Source organism: Giraffa tippelskirchi, chromosome 8 (genome assembly GCF_054371585.1).
Source record: "Giraffa tippelskirchi isolate mGirTip1 chromosome 8, T2T-mGirTip1v1.2.pri, whole genome shotgun sequence".
NCBI lineage: Eukaryota > Metazoa > Chordata > Mammalia > Artiodactyla > Giraffidae > Giraffa > Giraffa tippelskirchi.
Window position 1 is genome coordinate 84,185,137 of NC_137282.1, and position 19,012 is coordinate 84,204,148.

A 19,012-nucleotide genomic window follows, 5' to 3' on the forward strand; every position below is an offset into this window, starting at 1 on the left:
TAAAAAAAAGTAGATGAACTATTTTTCAGTTATCTGCCACGGATAATAGTGCTTCCCAGGTGGCTCAGTGGTAAAGAAACTGCCTGCCAACGCAGGAGATACAGGTTCGATCCCTGGGTTGGGAAGAACTCCTGCAGGAAGAAACGGCAATCCACTCCAGTATCCTTGCCCGGAAAATTCCATAGACAGAGGAGTCTGGGGGCTACAGTCCATGGAATCACAAAGAGTTGGACATAAATGAGCATGCATGGATAATAAAGATATCTCCCTTCTGATACATAAATTCCTTAATATGGCTGATAGCAGTGGCTCTCAAACATTAATGTATACATGAATAACCTGGGCATCTTGTTAAAATGCTGATTCTGATTCTGTGTGGGGCAGAGTTTGAGACGACATTTCTAACAAGTGCTCAGGTGATGCTGATGCTGCTGGTTCACTGACCACTTTGGGTAGAAAGGGCTATGCAGTACCTGGTCTCTACCTATCTTTCTAGGCTGATCCTATATTTCCTCTCCCTTCACTTTCTGAGCTCCATTCCCATGGGTGTCCCATGCTTCATCCATCAGAGAAGACTTTTGCTCATGTTCCTCCCTCTCTCTTAAAATTCTCTATACTCCAGTCTTCATTTAGTTAGGTTCAATTCATTCTTTCAACCACAGCTCAACAGCAATTCTTCAGAAGTCTCCTCTTTGATCTGCCTATTTGATGATGTTTGTTGTTTAGTTGCCAAGTCATGTCCGACTCTTTCTGTGATCCCACAGACTGTTGCCCATCAGGCTCCTCTGTCCATGGGATTTCCCAGGCAAGAATACTGGAGTGTGTTTGTCATTTCCTTCTCCAGGGGATCTTTCCAACCCAGGGACTGAGTCTGCATCTCCTGTATTGCAGGAGGTCTCCCACATTGCAATCAGATTCTTAACCACTGAGCCACAAGGGAAGCTCACTTGGTTCTATTCCTTTGGTAATACCAGGCAGCAAGTAATGGTGGCTCAGACAGTAAAGAATCTGCCTGCAATGTGGGAAAACTGGGTTTGATCCTTGAGTTGGGAAGATCCCCTGGAGAAGGGAATGGCTACCAGTATTTTTGCCTGGGAAATCCCATGAACAGAGGAGGAGCCTGGTGGGCTGTAGTCCATAGTGTCACAAAGAGTTAGATATGACTGAGGGAAAACTTAATACTTGATACCTACCCTTGATGGCACTTGTTGCAAATGCGGTTGTTATATTTGTGTATTTATTGATTGAGTGGTTGATCAATCCATTTCCTTCTCCATTCGATACAGAATATAAGAATAGTGTATTTTTATTTTTTCCTCTCACAACTGTTTTCTTATCATCTAGTTCAATGCCTGATCCCCAAGTGACATAATAAATATTAAGCTGAATGCATGAATGAGGTTCAGTGTCTTTTTAACAACTAGCCTGCCTCCTTTCACACCTCTGAGAGGATATCAGTAGTATATTGTAATCATTTCCCAATTAAGAGTTATTCTCCTCCCCACTTCATATCACTTGAAAACAAGTCAAGGGGTTCTAATGGCTGTGCCAAGGTGAGAGCCTCACTGACAGCAGCAATCCTTCCACAAGTCCCAAACCTGATGAGTCTCAACTTGATTACTATATTAGAGTGGGTTGCCATTTCCTTCTTCAGGGGATCTTCCTGACCCAGGGATCGAACTTGGGTCTTCCATGCTGTAGGCAGACTCTTTACTGTCTGAGCCACCAGGGAAGCCCATCTAGCTCAGCAACAGATCACAAATGGATTAGAATTTGCTGGACTGTCTTGTGACTGGGTAATTAGAGGGCTGGCTTCCCTATTTCCTGTTTGATAAAGAGAAAACAGTATAGCAAAACTCCACAGTAAGTGCTTCCTAAGTATTTGCTGAATGAGTAAATAAACAGAACTTACAAGAACTAAAACATCATAAACAATGTATAGACAAATGATTTAACTTAAAGTAGCATCTTCTTTTCTGTTTACAATACATCAGAACAATACTGATCAAACCTTTCACTCAAGAGAAATGAAAATAATATAGCAGGCTGAGCCCCTGTTCATAGTGGGAAGTGCCTTGTCCAAGGGTTTGTCAAACCCAGGCCCTGCTGGGAGAGGATTAATCTCTCAGCACATCCATAACCTATTCAGTTATCAGTGTGCCGAAATCCATCAGTTGGGAAGCTCTTAATCAGAATACCATGGAGAAGTGTAAACGAATGACCCAGAGAATTCTGGTTATCACTAGGTTTTTCTGAGGGTGGCGAAGTGACATTCACCAAGAAAAGGTATCTATAGTTATATTTTAAACATATATATCATATAAAAAAGCTGAATCTGGGTCTGATTCACTTTCTACCTCACCAAAAGCATACTGAGTGCCTAGTATATAAAGCAGTATGCAGCTAGGTATTAGAAAATAAAAATGAAAGGGCATGACAGACTATACTCTGAAGCATCTTACGGAACGGAATGGGAAAAAATAACCAACAGTAATTAACACAAGATACCTATGTACAAAGGGCAATAAAAGTAAAGAGGAAAAAGTGTCAGTATCTGACTAAGAGGGTCAGACAAAGCTGTGAAGATAAAACATTCTCGTCTCTGAGGATGAGGTGGGCTTGCCAAATGGACTCTATGTGGCCATGTGTGAGCTTGCATGTGTGTGAGGAGGGGAAGGTGCAAGAGGGAACAGTATGGAAAACACACTTTTCAAGCCTAGAATCATGAAAAAGAGCATAGTGTGTTCAAAAACACCAAATAAGTCAGTAATGGCATGTCAATTACAAGATAGGAGAATGGTGATAAAAACAATCGACAGATCAGACAGAGAGTCTTGTGTGCTAGCCATGAAACGTCAGTAAAGAACTGTCAACAGACTAATCCAAGGCAACAGTATGAAAGGTGAACTGGAAGGGGACAAAACTGGAGACAAACAGTAACACTCCACAGGTAGATGCTGAGGGACTACACTGAAGCTGAGGTAATGAGACGGAGAAAGAAGGATGATCAATAGGGCTAGGAGATGTCTTGTGACTGGAGCAGATTCAAATTCAGGTGGATTCATCCAGACAGACATAATCACTCACCTGAATGACTACATATTGCACTCAGTTGGTTACTGGGCTGGAAACCCAGAATTTCAATACAGACACAATAAAGGCAGTTATCATCTGTATGTTCCTGTAGTCCAGTGTCTTCTGTACTTTCTAAAAACAGAGAAGCATCTGAATGGATTGAATTCATTATTTCCGTAAGACTCATCTGCTGTCGTAGCAAGTGAAACGAGTTTTTTACAAGACCTCCAGTTCCAGATGGAAGACCTGTGTGTGAGTAAATATAAAACATAATCTGAGGAAGATGGCATCAGTGACAGTTCTTTCAAGGTGCATTAAACTATGTGAAATTTTAGAGAAGGGAAATTCAGGAAGAAAATCAGAACACCTTTTATGACTCAAAATCTAACCTTAATCGGGGAGAAAAACAGGATAATTTGCTTTAAATTAGGAAAATAATTAACACCAGCAGATATATTTATCTTACTTTGAGGTTTTAAATACAAAATAAAAAATTAAAATTATATAATTTGGTATCATTTCAATTCTTCTCAATATTTGCATAAAGAAAAAGTAAATAATTCTGGGTCTAAAGAGGTCCTTATTTTCTCTTTTTTAAGAAAAAAATCAAGATTACAAAGCTTTAAATCTGTGGCTGATATGCATATATTAATTAGAATACTACAGCTCATAGCAAAGAGAGATCATGTAATGTACACAATTTTTTTTTCTCTCTCTCCTCTCTCCAAAAAGGGTAAGTGCTAAATTTTTTTTCATATATTATGTGTTTAAAACAGAAACAACTGATCTAGTTTTTGTCTTCTTGAGAGGCTAGGTACTTAGTTGGAAAAACACTCTAAGTCCTCCCCACCCCCCCAAAAAAGTTATGGTTTAATTTTAAACTGACTCAACTATTTTGTTGCCCCAAATTAAGTATATGTGAATTTTTAGTGTCATCCTATTGATAAGAATTTTCTTTTTAATATACAGAGAACAAAAACCATGCATTACCTCCAGCATCATGGGCAAACACTCTTGCACCTCGATCATCATGTGGAGGTATATTTTTTGTTTGAAAATAAGGAATATCCTTTACCTGAAATAGATAGAAGTCATGGTAAGTCCTATCATAAAAAGAAATTCATTTTATGAATATTAGCAATATTAAATGAAATATAATTTAAATGGAATTACTAGAGCACATGAACCTATAATGAAAAGATACTGAAGGATGTTATATTACCAAAACTTGACAAAATAGCATAAAACCGTTAAGGTTCTTATCTATCCTTAGTTACTTAAATGGATATTAAAATAATTATTTTAGAATTTATCTGAAGTGTTTTTGGTCTTCTAGACAAATATGTATTCTTAATTCTATCTACCATCTAGAGATTTGTGAGTATTTTGTGGGATTACCAGAGTATGTGGCTGCCATGTATGAGATAATCAGAATCAAAGGATTAAATAAAACAAGGGATATACTGTACATTCCAAACTTAAACAATGTTATAGTCAATTATGTCTCAATTAAAAAACAATAAGGAATAAGTCAAACATGACTAAAAAGCAAGATTAGGACTTAAAATTTCTATAGAGAATATACAGATAAAGAAATCAAACAAGATGCTGATTTAGTATGAGAAGAGAAAAAGGATAATGTTTTGGGGACTTAAGAGGTGCTAAAAAGAGTACAGAATAGTCGAGAAAGGTGGAATAATTCTCATGGTAAAATTTCTTTAAATAAAACTGCCTAAGAATATCACCTTCCCTAAAATTAGTATTCACTCTAAATTATAATTTCTAGTAAGCAATTGATAAAATATGAAAAGAACAGTAAACTAATTCAAAAGAAACCAAAAGAATTTATGATACCTGGAATATATCATTGATATCTACTGGAAGAGCAAGACCAATATAGTCATCTGAGCTACCATATGTTGCACTGGACACCATGGACCTCACAGAGGAGGATCGCTGCAGCGTATTTTGGTTAATAGGACTTAATAAATCTTCTTTATCTAGCGAAGCATAACTTAAAGCTTTCATGAACCTAGAATACCATTAAAAAAACTGCATTAGTTTCTTGATTTGTTATAGCAATCAGATAAATAACTGTAGTCTATTTTCTTTCCTATCTTCAAAAAGGAGAGAAAGCGCGTCAAGTACTAAACAGTGCCATCTTATGTATTGAGGACATATGAACACTTGAAAATATTTATCTCTTATAAATTGATATATAAAAGTTCATTAGTAATGTTGACTTTTGACCAAAAACAACTGTTATGGTCTCTCAGGTAAAAGTGAAAAGGTGAGCAATTAAGGTAACTTTCAACATCTAGAAGTAAAAATAAAAACAAAACTGACCTCAGAAAACAGAGGTATTATCCAAACATTAACTTCACAGTCACTTGAGACTGCCAGATTTGCTATCATACAAGTAAGGGCACGTCCACTAATTCTATTTAATACTACCTTTATTAAAATAAGTTTAATCACTTATTCTTTTGTATAGTAATTACTTTATCAACATAAGATTTTCTAACATAGCAGACACAAAACAGTAAAAATGGTATCATATATAAATACTACAAAAAATAGCTTATATGAAGCACTGATGTTTCCTCAATACATTCCTTACCAGTGATTCCATGACATGGAATACTAACATCTCTGTAAGATATACCTTCCTTATACAGATTTTTATTCATGCAACAGACATATTAAAGTATTTATTATATGCTTGCTTTGTATATACAAGGTAGTACTCAAGGTTCTACAGTATATGTATACTGCTATTTGAAAACTCAAATCATTTAAAATGTAAAAATGTAGCCTGATAATAAAGAATTATTTTGAAAAGCATACAAAATAAATGTTTTATAAATAGCTACCAAAAGTAACACAGGAAAAACCACTCCTAATTTCTACTAATTTCCACCTAAAAATCACTCAGAACTGAAATTTACAAATTTTATAAAATAGGTCAGTAGTTTTTAATTTGTACTTTTATATCTTTCTCATTCCAGAGAACTCTTCAAAGACTACTGGACTGAAGGGGAAGAAATTATTGTTATACTTGCCTCCACAATACCTATTTCAATCAGAGTAGCTCCATTTTTACATATTCTTCACATTGGGCTTCCACAGAAATGTTTTTGTGAAGAAAGGGTTTCTCTTAAAAATGCTTAAAACCACTGATCTACTCCAATTGCCTCCAAGCAATTGAGGCCTACATATTTCAAAATTCATGAATTTTACTATACAGATTTACAACAGTAAACAAGAGGTTTGTCTGCCTTTGTTCTGGATTGATGAAGCTTGCAAAGCTTTTGAATTTCAAGGAGATGAGACATTACAGCATTAATTACAGAACTTTTTCCAAGTTCCTTCACTCAGTGCCAGGATTAGGGCTCAAGATTAAGGATTCCTACTTGTGTTTTTTTCTGCTATGCCTCAAAGAAACATCTCAGAAAGACACGGTTTTTAAGACTGCTGGATTCACGCTAACCATTACACCCCAGTATGAGAATGACTACTCTTTTAATTTTATAGGAAAAAATCTTTTCAGCCTCAATCCAAACTATTATAGTAAATATGTAGTTATCTTTCATCATTTTCATTTTCTCTGAATTAACCAAAAGAAAGAAGTGGGAAAAGGAAGACTAATATTGACAATTTTTTTCTCCATGGAACCTGGTTAAATACTAAACACAGTTTGAAGAATAAGTGGAAGATTTGATGAACATAAGACTTCTGTTCATCATCATTCCTTTGTACAGCTGTTCTTGTATCTCTTGACTGCTTTTTCTTGTTTTTATTTTTTCCCTCTCCCAAGAAATGAAAAACATATAGTAATCCTTTATAATGCCAATAACCTGGAATTTTACTCCGGGAGTAAAACTTCCATACACCCTTCTCTCATTCTAACAGAGAATACAGGAAATAAGATCCTAAGAACCCAGACTGATTAGGAAATAGTGATTTGGAGTTTGTCATTTCTGGTTTATTCTAATGAATAGTTAAGCAATGAAACTTTTTGCCTCTGCTGTAATCAGTTTAGATAGAAATACCTGCTTCAACAAGATAAAATAATTCTAACTGGGTAGAATAATCCTAACTGGGTGGTCCAGAGTTAACAGCGCACTGGTTATTGTACTGACCTGTAAGATGGTGGTGTCCTTACTACTTATTTTGGGTGCTACATTACTGCCCCTGGCTGAATGCTACTAGCTGCTAGTGTCTGAGTTTTCAAATACTTTGCTTTAGTAGAAAAGTTTCCTCCTTTGCTACCAATTTCAACAGCTGTTCTTTCTTGTCACAGTGTCCTTACCGGTAAAAGTTTTTAATTATTGCTTCTATAGGCCTGAAAACCTGATATCCAAACTTGTTAGAATAAACACCGACAAATTTTGAATGTGGGTCAGAGGTACCGCCTTTGAATAAAATTTGTGAATGTCACTGCATAGATTTATACTAGTGAGTTTTTGAGAGGGAAGAGGTTGTCAGATAGATAAGACAGCATTGCATAATTTATGAAATCCTACCAAAGGGAACATAATTTACTATCTGCTACAAGGAGTCTCTTCTACTAAATGTGTTAACATTACTGAAAGAAAATTCCTTCATAACTTAACAACTTGATTACATAACAGCCAAATGGATTACATTAAAGAAATATCAATAATAATAGTGATGATGATGATGATAATAGCTAACTTTTATCGAGTGCTTAATTTGTGCTATGAACTAGGCTCACTACTTGGCAAATACATCCATTTAATAAATGTAAATGAATAATCAAAAACTAGAAAATTTTTAGAAGTACCTGACCCAACAAAAAATTAGGTTTTAGAAATTTTTGAAAAATCAAATTTAGCAGTGAAAATCTTTTATAGATAAAATTTACTACTTTTACCAGCTTGATATAATCTTTAGGTACAGCAGAAATCTCCCAAATGTTCTTGAGGCACAGGCATACTGCAATGCTGAATTCTGAGGACCAAGTAATTCATTTAATGTTCATTTGGTTCCTACTTAATTATCACAGCTACTTAAACTGAGGGTTTTCCTTGTGGCTCAGTGGTAAAGAACCTGCTTGTGAATGCAGGAGACGCAGGTTTGATCCCATGGTCGGGAAGATCCCCTGGAGAAGAAAATGGCAACCCACTATGGTATTCTTGACTGGGAAATCCCATGGAGAGAGGAAACTGGCAGGCTACCAGTCCATGGGGTCGCAAAAGAGTCGGACATGACTTAGCAACTAAACAACTTAAGTTGGAAAGACTTGTACTGAAATTTTCAGTTATCTTTAAAAAAAAAAAAAAGGTCAACTTTTGGAGCCTTAAATTGACCTACCTGAAAAAGTTGTTTGTTATTGTAGGTCTTAAGCTCCTGATTCCCCCGACATGCTTCTTTTTAAAATCGATCCTTGCAGAAGCGAGAAATAAATAAAAAAAGCTTGTGACTTGTGTGTCCTTGCAAAGCATGTATGTTTATTTCCAGGGCCTAAAGGAATTTCTTTTCCCCCCTCGCAGCTGCAAGAATCCATTTCAAATCACATCCGGGTAACTAGGAGCTTATAGCCTACTAAAACAGGTCAGTTCTAAGGCTTACGTAGATGTAAAACTTGGCTAACCCTTTACATTTAAGTCTGTTAAAATTCAACCATGTTCATTTTAAAATGTATATTTGCTCACCTGCTTGGTGTTAACCTGGACTCAAAGCTGTTGGCCTTCATGGTGATGGTATCAGTAAACAGCACATCTTTTGCTGGGGATGCCAAAGCTTCAGAATGAGATAAGGATGGATGCATTCTTTGCTGCTGTAATCTTTTCAGGGTAGCGTAGCCAAAGGCATCTCTAGAACTTGTGTAACTAAAGTTACAGTCTGCTAGACTTTTAATTGTAGCAATAGAGGGTGCTTTAAGGGACTGTGCTCTTCTAGGAAGTGTGTGAGAAGAACCTGGAGGCACCAGGGACACTGAGTTTGATTTAGAGAGAGAGAGATGGTTAGACTGTGGCGTCAAATAGTGGCTTGTCTTAACAGTTTTAGTACTTACCACAGTACTCATACTTCCACAGTCTGTGTCCACAGTTGTAGCATCTACACCTACTGTCTCTCGTGAAGGACTTGAACTCATTGAACTTATGCCACTTGTTGTAGTATCTGTATTAAAACTCTGGCTACGTATCTTCATATGTGAGCTCGTTGAACTTTCTACAACTAATCTCTCTCGGCTTGTGTTTTCTCTGTGATTCTCTGTACCAAGACTCTTGGTGAATTTTAAGTCATTCTCTCCAATACTTGGAGTACTACCAGTGTCTTCAATGTGCTTATTCCCAACAAATGAAGTTTCTAATTGTAATGTTTTCTGTACTGTGGATACGGGTGTGAAATCATCACTATGATTAAAGTCAACACTGGGCTCTGTAAGCGTTCTGATCCGCCTGTTGCTTGTCTTATTTTCAGATGACAGTTTCCCTCCTTTTGGATCACTGCTGCTACGATGTTTTTTATTAGGCAAAGTAAGAGAATTTAAGATACGATTCTTCACAAGTTTACTAGAAGCAAAGAAAGGGAATGGATTTTTATCCTTTATAGGTCCAGGTCGGTCATAAAATGCTGGCTCTGCATCTTCACTGATGTCGAGGAAAAATGTACTAGTAGAGCTGCTGCCAAACCGGTCATCCTCCATGATGAACATACCTATGATCAAAGGATTGATAATAAAAGCACATTAAAAAGAACAAATAATTATGGTAATTTTAAGTGACGTAGCTGAGGAAATTTTTGTTTAATAGCCACCTAGAAAAAATATTTTCAAAAATAAAGAGTTAAGACTGCTGAGCCAAATAAACAGAGCTTCCCTGAGATCCAGAATTTGTATTTGAATAAAATATAAAATTATGTCATTATGAAATCTTCTGTTATTTCCAAAAAAAAAAAACCCACAGGACTCATTATGTCATAGCTTATCTGAAGTTTCTTTTGTATCCCAGTAAGTTTTCAAAACCTCCAAATATTCAGGATAAAATTAAAGGCAGAAAGGAGACTTGACTATGGATGTTTATTCAGTTGGTACAGGTTCCTGGTGGTTTATACTTCCAATTGCAACAGGCAAGAGAAATCAATCTTATAAGAAATCAATGTCCATTTTTGAACAACATATACTTAGAACCGAGTCACAACATTTTAAGTTCATGTTTAAACGAATTACATTTATTTCTCATTTGTCTTAGGTACTAAGAAGCTCATCTAAATTCAATGCCTACCTCTCTCTAATAAAAGATTCAATCCAGGTGACTAATGACATCTAGGGATTGTATTTTATTTTTCTGTTGAATAATTAGAAATGATTTCAAATATATTCTGAACAAAGGCAAAACAAAATCTTAAACTTGCATACTGCACTGTTTTTCCATATTATGTCAATTTTAAGATGCACATGTTTCACACACTTAAAATCTCTAAAATGAGGATGTATCTTGCAATAGGCCTCTTTTTTTCTTACACAGTGGTGTGCATATTATAATTTAGGATGTCTTAGATCTGGTGAAATATGTTTGATAAATATTGCCCTATCCTCTTAGAAAAGAACTTTGTCTTAAATTTTTGCACCTAGCACTGTTTAACACAGGGCTTAAAATGGCAATCCATTTTTCATTTAGTTGATTTTTTAAAACTTCATTTAGTTGATTTTTGATACTCCCTTTTAGCAGTTTCACTATTTAATTTTAAAATTTAGCTTTTCTTCTAAAAATGAGTATGTGAATATAATATCTCTTAACAAATATATAGCTCAACAACCCTATATATGAAAAACGAACTAAAGAATCAGGTAAAAGAAGACAGTAGGTGAATAAACATTTACTTATTAGAAATTGAAAAAAAAAAGGGGGAATGGTTCTTCTGGCACATGATTTATTATTTAACTCTGTAAGTAGGAGTTGCCAACAGCTGTTCAGAAAGCAAAGGGAAACAACAACGTAGGCTGATGGCTATACTCCCTGTTGTGAAAAGATACACATTCTCCAAGAGGCTATTACTGCCAAATTATCTCAGAAAGAAGTAAATTAAGAATGTAAAATTCATTTCAATTTTTATATCGGCAGTGTTAGTTTTAGCTAACTTCATATGACGCTGTCACAATACTCACTTGATGGTGCAGATTCACTTTCACTATTATGTCTAGAGCTGGTTGACTCCGAGTTCAAACTTAGGGTGCTTGGGACAGATGAGAGTTCATTACAGAGTTGTTCTACATCATCTGGAACCACTGGCCACAAATGTTTACGACTGTGCCTTACAGCATCCCAGTTGTGACATTTTAGAATATCACAGCCTTGCTTGGTTTTGGCTATGAGCCCAAGAACATATACACAGGTCCTGTGAGTAAAAGGTGAAGTAATGACAGCTTATAATTTCAAACTGAGATTTCTTAAAACAACCATAAAATATTAGCTTGCTATATGTACATTTGCATTTTATTTAATAAGCTATTAAAAATAACATGAAAATCTTCCTAATAAAACTATTACAAGGAAATAATTTCAAAGAATATAATTATAATCAAATAAAAGACATATATATACATATACATTAGCTTCTCTGAAATAAATTCAGAATATTTAGGCTAATGGAATACTGGACTATTTGGACACATGCTAAACTCTCACTGTTTACTTGCAAGGTAAATGTCAATACTATAATGTTAAAAAATAAAGTAACATTAAACAAGGAACTCCATAAGATGTTTAATTTACTGCATTGAGAAACTATAATCATAAAATATTTTTCTCACATCCACATGTGAACAACAGTATATACAATAGAGATTTCTGAGTTAAATCACACACCCTCTGACTGAAAGAACTTCACACTGTTTTGCAAGTTTCAGTATATCTGGAATCACATTTTCTTCTTGTAGCAAATTGAGACCCCAATTAGATGAGCCAATATTTCCCTGAAAGAAAGGCAATCACATGTCAAATATATTTACAAGAGTAACTCTTAAGAGATTTGAAAAACTACCTATAACACAAAAAATCTAACCACATCTGTAAGAAAGAACTGTGGGGAAAAAACCTCACATAAGGAACTTTAGGAATTAAAGTTCCATTTGTCTTATCAAGGGGCTTCCTTGGTAGCTCAGATGGTAAAGCGTCTGCCTGCAATGTAGGAGACCCAGGTTCGATCCCTGGGTCAGGAAGATCCCCTGGAGAAAGAAATGGCAACCCACTCCAGTACTCTTGCCGGAAAATTCCATGGACAGAAGAGCCTGGTAGGTTATAGCCCATGGGGTTGCAGAGTTGGACACAACTGAGCAACTTCACTTTACTTTTGTCTTATCAAGAAAAACAATAGTTTAATTATTTATTTTCTAATATTTAAGTGGGCAGAAACAATCTTGGCTTTAGAATACTAATATAAGAACAAATTTGAAAAAGAAATAATTTTTATTTAATATCAATGGGAAAATAAGTAAAAATCTAAAAATTTAGAAGATCTCATAGAAGTGTTTATTACAAACCAAGGCCCAAAGAGATGCTTTCAGTTTTTTAATTTCTTCCCATTTATCCAAATCTGGTGTACGAACATTGTGACAGAGTTCTGTAATAATATTCTGGAGAAGGGAAAAAAATGCCATATGATTAACAATACATTTTTAACATTTTATTATTGTATATTAAAATCTATTTAAGGTTTATATTTAGTAATTTCTATATATTTAAAATCTCAAAATAATTTTATGCAAAATTTCTTAAGAAGCAGCATTAGGACATGGGCTCTGAGCTCATATACTAGAGTTGGGACTTTTTAGGCAAGTGGCTTTCAGCATGTTACTCTATCTCCCCATGCCTTGATTTCCTGAACTCTAAAACAAGGATAATAATAGCCTCTGTTTCATAAAGTTTAATGATTTAATGAATTATTACATATAAAGTTTAACAAAGTTAAACTTAGTATTATAAAATGTTAGCCATTAATTATCATTATTTCTTTTAGACAGAAAATAATAAATTAACAACTAGAGCTTCTCATACTATGGAGGTAATGATATTGAGAAAATCATTTAAATTTTCAAATTAAAAAAAATTAATATAAAGATACACACATCAATAATCTTCATGGATAATATAAAAATACATGAAATTATGGAGTATATTTATGTAAAACTTTTGCTCCTGAGATGAACACTGATATGAAAAGGAACTGAACATCTAGGTTACTACTGTTAAGAAACACACACAAATACTTCTGTAACTATTCCTAAAGTAAGAAAACGGTTATACTTATTGAAAAGACCTAGTAGCAAGACATATTCCCAGCCAAAATTTGATTTGCATGCTATACTCAAAGAACAGCTGGTTGCCTAAGCCTCCAATATTTCATGAACTGTATGAGAGTAGTTAGATACTAACAAATAGCAGCTGATACTTTCAGTTTGTTACTCACCAAAGGTAACTGAATTTGTTTCAGGTTCAGTTTAATTTTCCAATAAGTGGAATTAAGAAATTCAACTTTTCAGCATTTTTTTTTACTAAGAAGATGAACTTTCCCAACAATCTAGAAAGGAAAAGAACTCGGACCTTGACTGGGTTACTTATTCTACATAACAAATTACCTATGCAAAAGATCATAAGTCAGGGAAATGTATGCAAGCCTGTTTATGTGTCTAAGGACTGCAAGCACAGAATGCCAAAGTCAGTTACAAGATGGAGCTTTAAAAGCAATTATACCACTGACTTTAAGGCTGTTGAGAAGTTTTTGCAAAGATAACACTTTAGTAACATTAACTTTTTTCTATTACTGTAGCTATTTAAAATAAGCAAATTATGTTTTTACCTGTACTTCCAATAAATGACAGCCTGTTTTGTGGTGTACCAGTTGTCCATAAAGATGTACAGGTAGGTAGACATGAGGACGCTGTAATCTAGTATGATAAAAATGACTGATAAATCTACTGGCTCATTGTAAACATACTAATTTATAACATGACTTAAAATATGAGATAAACAATTAGACAATCACTCAGCATGAATAAAAATATGGAGGTAGAAAGGCTGTAATTCTTCTAGAAAAATTATAGTTTAGCTGGTTTCAGAGTAATGGTAAGAGAACTAAGAGTAGAAAGACAGATGAGGGTTAGAACATGAAGTGATCTAAATGCTCTACAAGTCAGGGGATTCAAGTTATGAATGCCACTGAAATTATGAACATTCAGTGCTGTGCTTTAAAAAGATTTTTCCTATGTCAGTGTAAGAATATCCAAGTACTCAGAAAACTTTAAAAAACAATGATTTATAACAACGTAATTTTAAATTTTATGTTTGAGGACTAGCAATAAATTATTCCATTAACTGGACTATACCTTTGGTTACTCCGACGAACATAGTTGTCACCATCAATTGGCTTCCGGTAAGTGGTAAGTGCTTCATTAAGCTGTTCTTCAATCAAGTCAACATATTTTGAATTATATTCCTAGAAAATAATATTGTTTAAATTATATATATTACCATAACAACATTCACTAAATCTCTAATATGTTAGTTACCTAGCAAATCTTGGAAGCACAAATAAAAGAAAAATGAACATCTTTTTCTTTGTTCAGGAAATTTGAGAAATTTTTGAAGAGCATAGATAAAACAAGCTATTATGAATGCAAAAATGTTCTACCATATCCATACCCATAAATTTTCTGTTTACACTCTTTTCCCCATTTTCAATTAATATTTTGGGGTCCATATAAGTAAGTTAAAAATTTTGTTTTTCATCTTATTTGAATTCCTTTCCTCATTAAAAAAAAAACTAGTTTCTTAATATTAAATCCTGAAGATATTCACTAGGAATTTTAAAAGGAAATTAACTGAGTTCTATCATTTTAGCACCTTTTGGTGAAAAATAGTATCTCTTTCTTCACTGATTAAATCAGTATCTCTTTCCTCATAAGTAATGTTTACCGTACATTTTTTTTTTTCTTTTTAACCTCATGCAGCAATTCATTTTTCTGGTTAATTAAAATAATTACACATTATTCTGTTGCACAAAACAAAGCAGTTCTTAAAATCATTTGAAGTCACATGGCATAAAACACTTGTTGTCAAGATGCAGGTAACCTTTTCATTTGTGAGACATTCTCTCTATGGCTTCTGCTCTTTGCTGGCAATATCCTCCCCAGAGTCTATGTGCTATTCTGTTCACCAAGACCTATTTATTATCCCTTGAATCACAAATTGGCACGGAAGTATGGCACAACAGAAATGATTTTTTTTTCAGAAATGATTTTTGATTCTATTTTATTCAACAAGATTCATTTTTTACATTCATTCAAATGTAAAAAATATTTCCAACTAAATTCTGGAAAACTTCTAGTTAAATTATTTAAACCGAGACAGTCAATCACACTACCATCTTCATTGCAAAAGATCTCCACTTTAAACTGTTCAGAAGAAATTGGCAGAACCTCTGAAAAGCAACTTGCCAGTACTTATCCAAACTTTAAATTAATATACTTTTTGACTCAACAATTATACTTTAGAAATTTGTTCAACAAATATATTTGCACAAGTATGCAGAGAATGCAAGAATATAAAGCAAATACTGTTTACAAAACTAAAAAGTTGGAAACAATCTAAGTGTCCCAAATATAAGAGTGATGATAAAAATTAGGGTATATTCATATAATTTACTATGTAGCCACTGAAGAGAATTAGATAGCTCTAAATGCATAGCTCTGAAAAGATATCTCACATATACTGCTAAAAAGAAAAAAAATTAAATACAGTCCTATTTACAGGTGTGAATGAATTCATCTGTATTTTTAATTGAAGAATATATACTTACAGATGTACAAAACATCTTTAAATGTATACAAAATGTTAACAAACACTACCTTCAGAGAAGACAGAGTAAGGGGGCAGGGAGATATTTTTCATTTTAAACCATTTTATACTACCTCAATTTGATGGGTTACCTTAACTCCCTACTTAAGAGACAGTCCAAAAGCTTACTTTTTTGCTGTCTTTTAGATTCTTTACTGTGCAAAAGTAATGTTAAGAGTTTAATTATATTATCAGCAAACCAAATTATTACTACTACTATAATACTACCATAATTTCCTCTAGACATGAAAATCTGAGTACAAAAATACAAATTAAGGCAAGTATTTTGAGCTTTATGCAGGAATAGTTACATTCATGTAGTACTGTCTGGCTAGTCTTTTGACCAGTGGCAACCATGTGGAAAATACTAGCAAAGGTCAGGGGTATGGTTTGTAACGATGAAATGCAGTGAGTTTCTGATGTGGATCATCTTGAGGATTCTGCCTCAAGGAGGCAGGGAGGGACAACAAGACCCCAAATGAGGGTGTACCTCTAGATACTAGGAGGTACTCTAAGTAAGCAACTAGAGCAGTCACTTCTCTGGTCAAAGGAACTACAAATGAGAGATCTCCAGAGTAAGGTCTTTGAGGAATTTATGAACATAAGCCCTGAGTAAAAAGAAAAATCAACATTTGAAATCTGTCCTCCCCAAAGCTAACAGCCCCAGCTAACAACTGCATCAGCTGGGGAAAACTGTCCATGAATTCTCATCCCTTCCTCCTCCTCGTCCTCCTGCTCTAAAGCTGGAGAGGCGCTAAATCTGCAGCTGGTAAACCGGGAGGAGATAAACAACAAAGAGTGATGAAATGAACCCTACCCCCCTTTTTAAGTCTGTACCAAGCCTGGGCTAGGAGAGAAAGTTTTAAATCAAATGAGTGGATTTTCAGTATTATTCTGGCCTGGATGTTTTATTACCTAGAAAAAGAGTGTCAACTTTATCACGGCACGCTGCAAACTACTGGGAGAAAATCAAACATAGAGGAAAGAGCATCAAGGGCTCTGGAATCAAAAAGTGCCCCTGGCTCTGTTATTTTCAAGCTTTGTGACCTAGGATAAATTAGGTTACTCATCTTAGCTTCTACATTTTCCTTCACAAAACAGAAATAAAAGAAAACATTTCACAGAGCTGCTGTGAGGATTAAATGAGGTAATACTTGAAAAGCACTAGGTTTAATGGTAGGCAATCACTATTCACTAATTAATTTCCCATTCGCTAATTAATTTGAGAGAGTAGACTATACTGTCTTTGTTTTTACACCTCCCATTTATTGCCTAAACTCACTATAACTGCAAGTTAGCATCTATTTGCAACTTTCTACTGAAATTGCTCTGGCAAAATTCACCAATGACCTGTCACATTCAACAGTGTTTTTTCTAGTGTTTACCTTATCTGACCTCTCTCAAGAATATATACCACTGGCCTCTCCTTCCTGAAGCATTCTTTAGTGAAATCATTCTGATAATTTTTCCTCAGTGTCCCCATCCTTTTGTTCCCCTTATTAAAGCAGAGTGTTCTCTAGGGAGCAATTTCCAGTTTTATTTTTTTGTTCTTTACATTTTCCTTGGTGATCTCACTCAATTCAAATTTCAACTACTACTATTCACTGACAACTCCCAAACTGCCATCTTCAGCTCCAGATCCACATTTCCAAGTATTTTCTGGATACCATCACTTGCCATCCCATAGGCAATAGCAGTTCAACTTATTCAAAATTTAGTATCCTCAATCCTGCAAATCACAGTCTCTTAATGATGAGACATTATTTACTCAGGCATTCAAATCAGAAACCATAAGAGTCAAGTAGTCCTCATTTATTATATCCAATCAGTTCATGAATTCTGTCCATCTTATCTTAAAAAATGCCCAGAAAATGTGTCTCTATCAAACCTCACCACCACTGAAGTTCATGCTCTTACCAATTTTGCTTCTAAACTAGTCTCGGTATTCCTAGATATTTTCACTTTTTTTTTTAAAGTGAGGATAATCTTCTGTTTAGGGAATGAAACTATTACGTCTTTATTTCAATTTTCCAATTCACCAATTATTGAAAGACTCCATGCCTGAAGCTGTATGCTTTACAGTTACAGTATTTCTTTTCCATCCAGTTTTATTGAGAGATAATTGACATCCAGCAGTGTGTACATCCAGCATGATTTGACTTACACACATCTGAAATGACTATCACAACAAGTTTAGTGAACATACATCATTTTATATAGATACAAAACTAAAGAAATAAAATACTTTCCCTTGTGATAAGAACTCTCAGGATTTACTCAACAACTTTCATATATATCATTCAACAAAGCTAATTATCTTTATCATGTTGTACATTGTATCCCTAGTACTTATTATAAGTGTATAAATGGAAGTTTGTATCTTTTGACTGCCTTCATCCAACTTCCTCTACCCCCACATCCCACCTTTGGTAACTATAACTATAGTTTCATTATTTTTTTTTAATGAGATTATCTTATGAAATATGGTTCAATATAGACAATATAAACAATGATCTGAATTCAATAAAGGAAAAGCTGGGGATCATTTATGTTAGGACTGATTATTCTATGAGCTTCTAAGATGCTTTGATGATTCATAATGCTTCAAGTTAACTGAAGCCACAGTGATGACCAGCTAAAGAAAAGCTAGAAAGAAAAGCTAGAAAGATAACCAATACCTTCAAACTAGTCCCTTCTTCCCAGATTTCCCTATTATGAACAACAGCAAGAAGTTTGCTCTCAGATTTATGAAAAGTCTACCCTAAAATGAAGTTTAATAATTAGATTACTATATCTGCTTGGCAGAACTGTTTTATAATCTTCATTTAGGAAAACTGTTTAAATTTCAGTTCAAAAGGGCTGTAAAAGGAACCCAAAATAAAAGAAATGATGATGGTAAGTAGGGTTGACAAATGATGCCAGTAGATTAAAGCTGAAAGCAAAATTTCAACAGAAAACATACAAAATCAACAGTTTACACTATAAAATAAGTAGTTTAAAAAATGGATAAATATGAATATAAATAATTAACAGAATTTTAAGACCTGACTTCATATGAATATTTAAGTACTTAA

The 19,012-nt window shown here is 34.4% G+C and overlaps 2 protein-coding genes across 5 annotated transcripts in view; one reads left to right on the plus strand and one right to left on the minus strand.

Moving 5' to 3' along the window:
- The window catches only part of OSMR (oncostatin M receptor), an 89,496-nt gene extending 80,007 nt beyond the window's left edge, over positions 1-9,489 (plus strand). The window contains exon 19 of the mRNA XM_081519307.1: positions 6,084-9,489. Within this exon, the coding sequence (XP_081375433.1) occupies positions 6,084-6,166 (83 nt within the window). The 3' untranslated portion in view covers positions 6,167-9,489. The remainder of the gene's footprint in view (positions 1-6,083) is intronic.
- Positions 1-19,012, minus strand: part of RICTOR (RPTOR independent companion of MTOR complex 2) — a 124,415-nt gene that overhangs the window by 12,012 nt on the left and 93,391 nt on the right. For 2 of the 4 annotated variants that reach the window (XM_081519273.1, XM_081519275.1), the window contains 9 exons: positions 14,429-14,538; positions 13,903-13,990; positions 12,587-12,679; positions 11,913-12,019; positions 11,213-11,442; positions 8,754-9,762; positions 4,930-5,107; positions 4,066-4,150; positions 3,088-3,321 (listed from right to left, as the gene is read on the minus strand). In XM_081519273.1, the coding sequence (XP_081375399.1) occupies positions 3,088-3,321; positions 4,066-4,150; positions 4,930-5,107; positions 8,754-9,762; positions 11,213-11,442; positions 11,913-12,019; positions 12,587-12,679; positions 13,903-13,990; positions 14,429-14,538 (2,134 nt within the window). Of the gene's footprint in view, positions 1-3,087; positions 3,322-4,065; positions 4,151-4,929; positions 5,108-8,412; positions 8,485-8,753; positions 9,763-11,212; positions 11,443-11,912; positions 12,020-12,586; positions 12,680-13,902; positions 13,991-14,428; positions 14,539-19,012 lie in introns of all 4 variants that reach the window. The other 2 variants (XM_081519274.1, XM_081519272.1) reach the window with 2 other exon arrangements.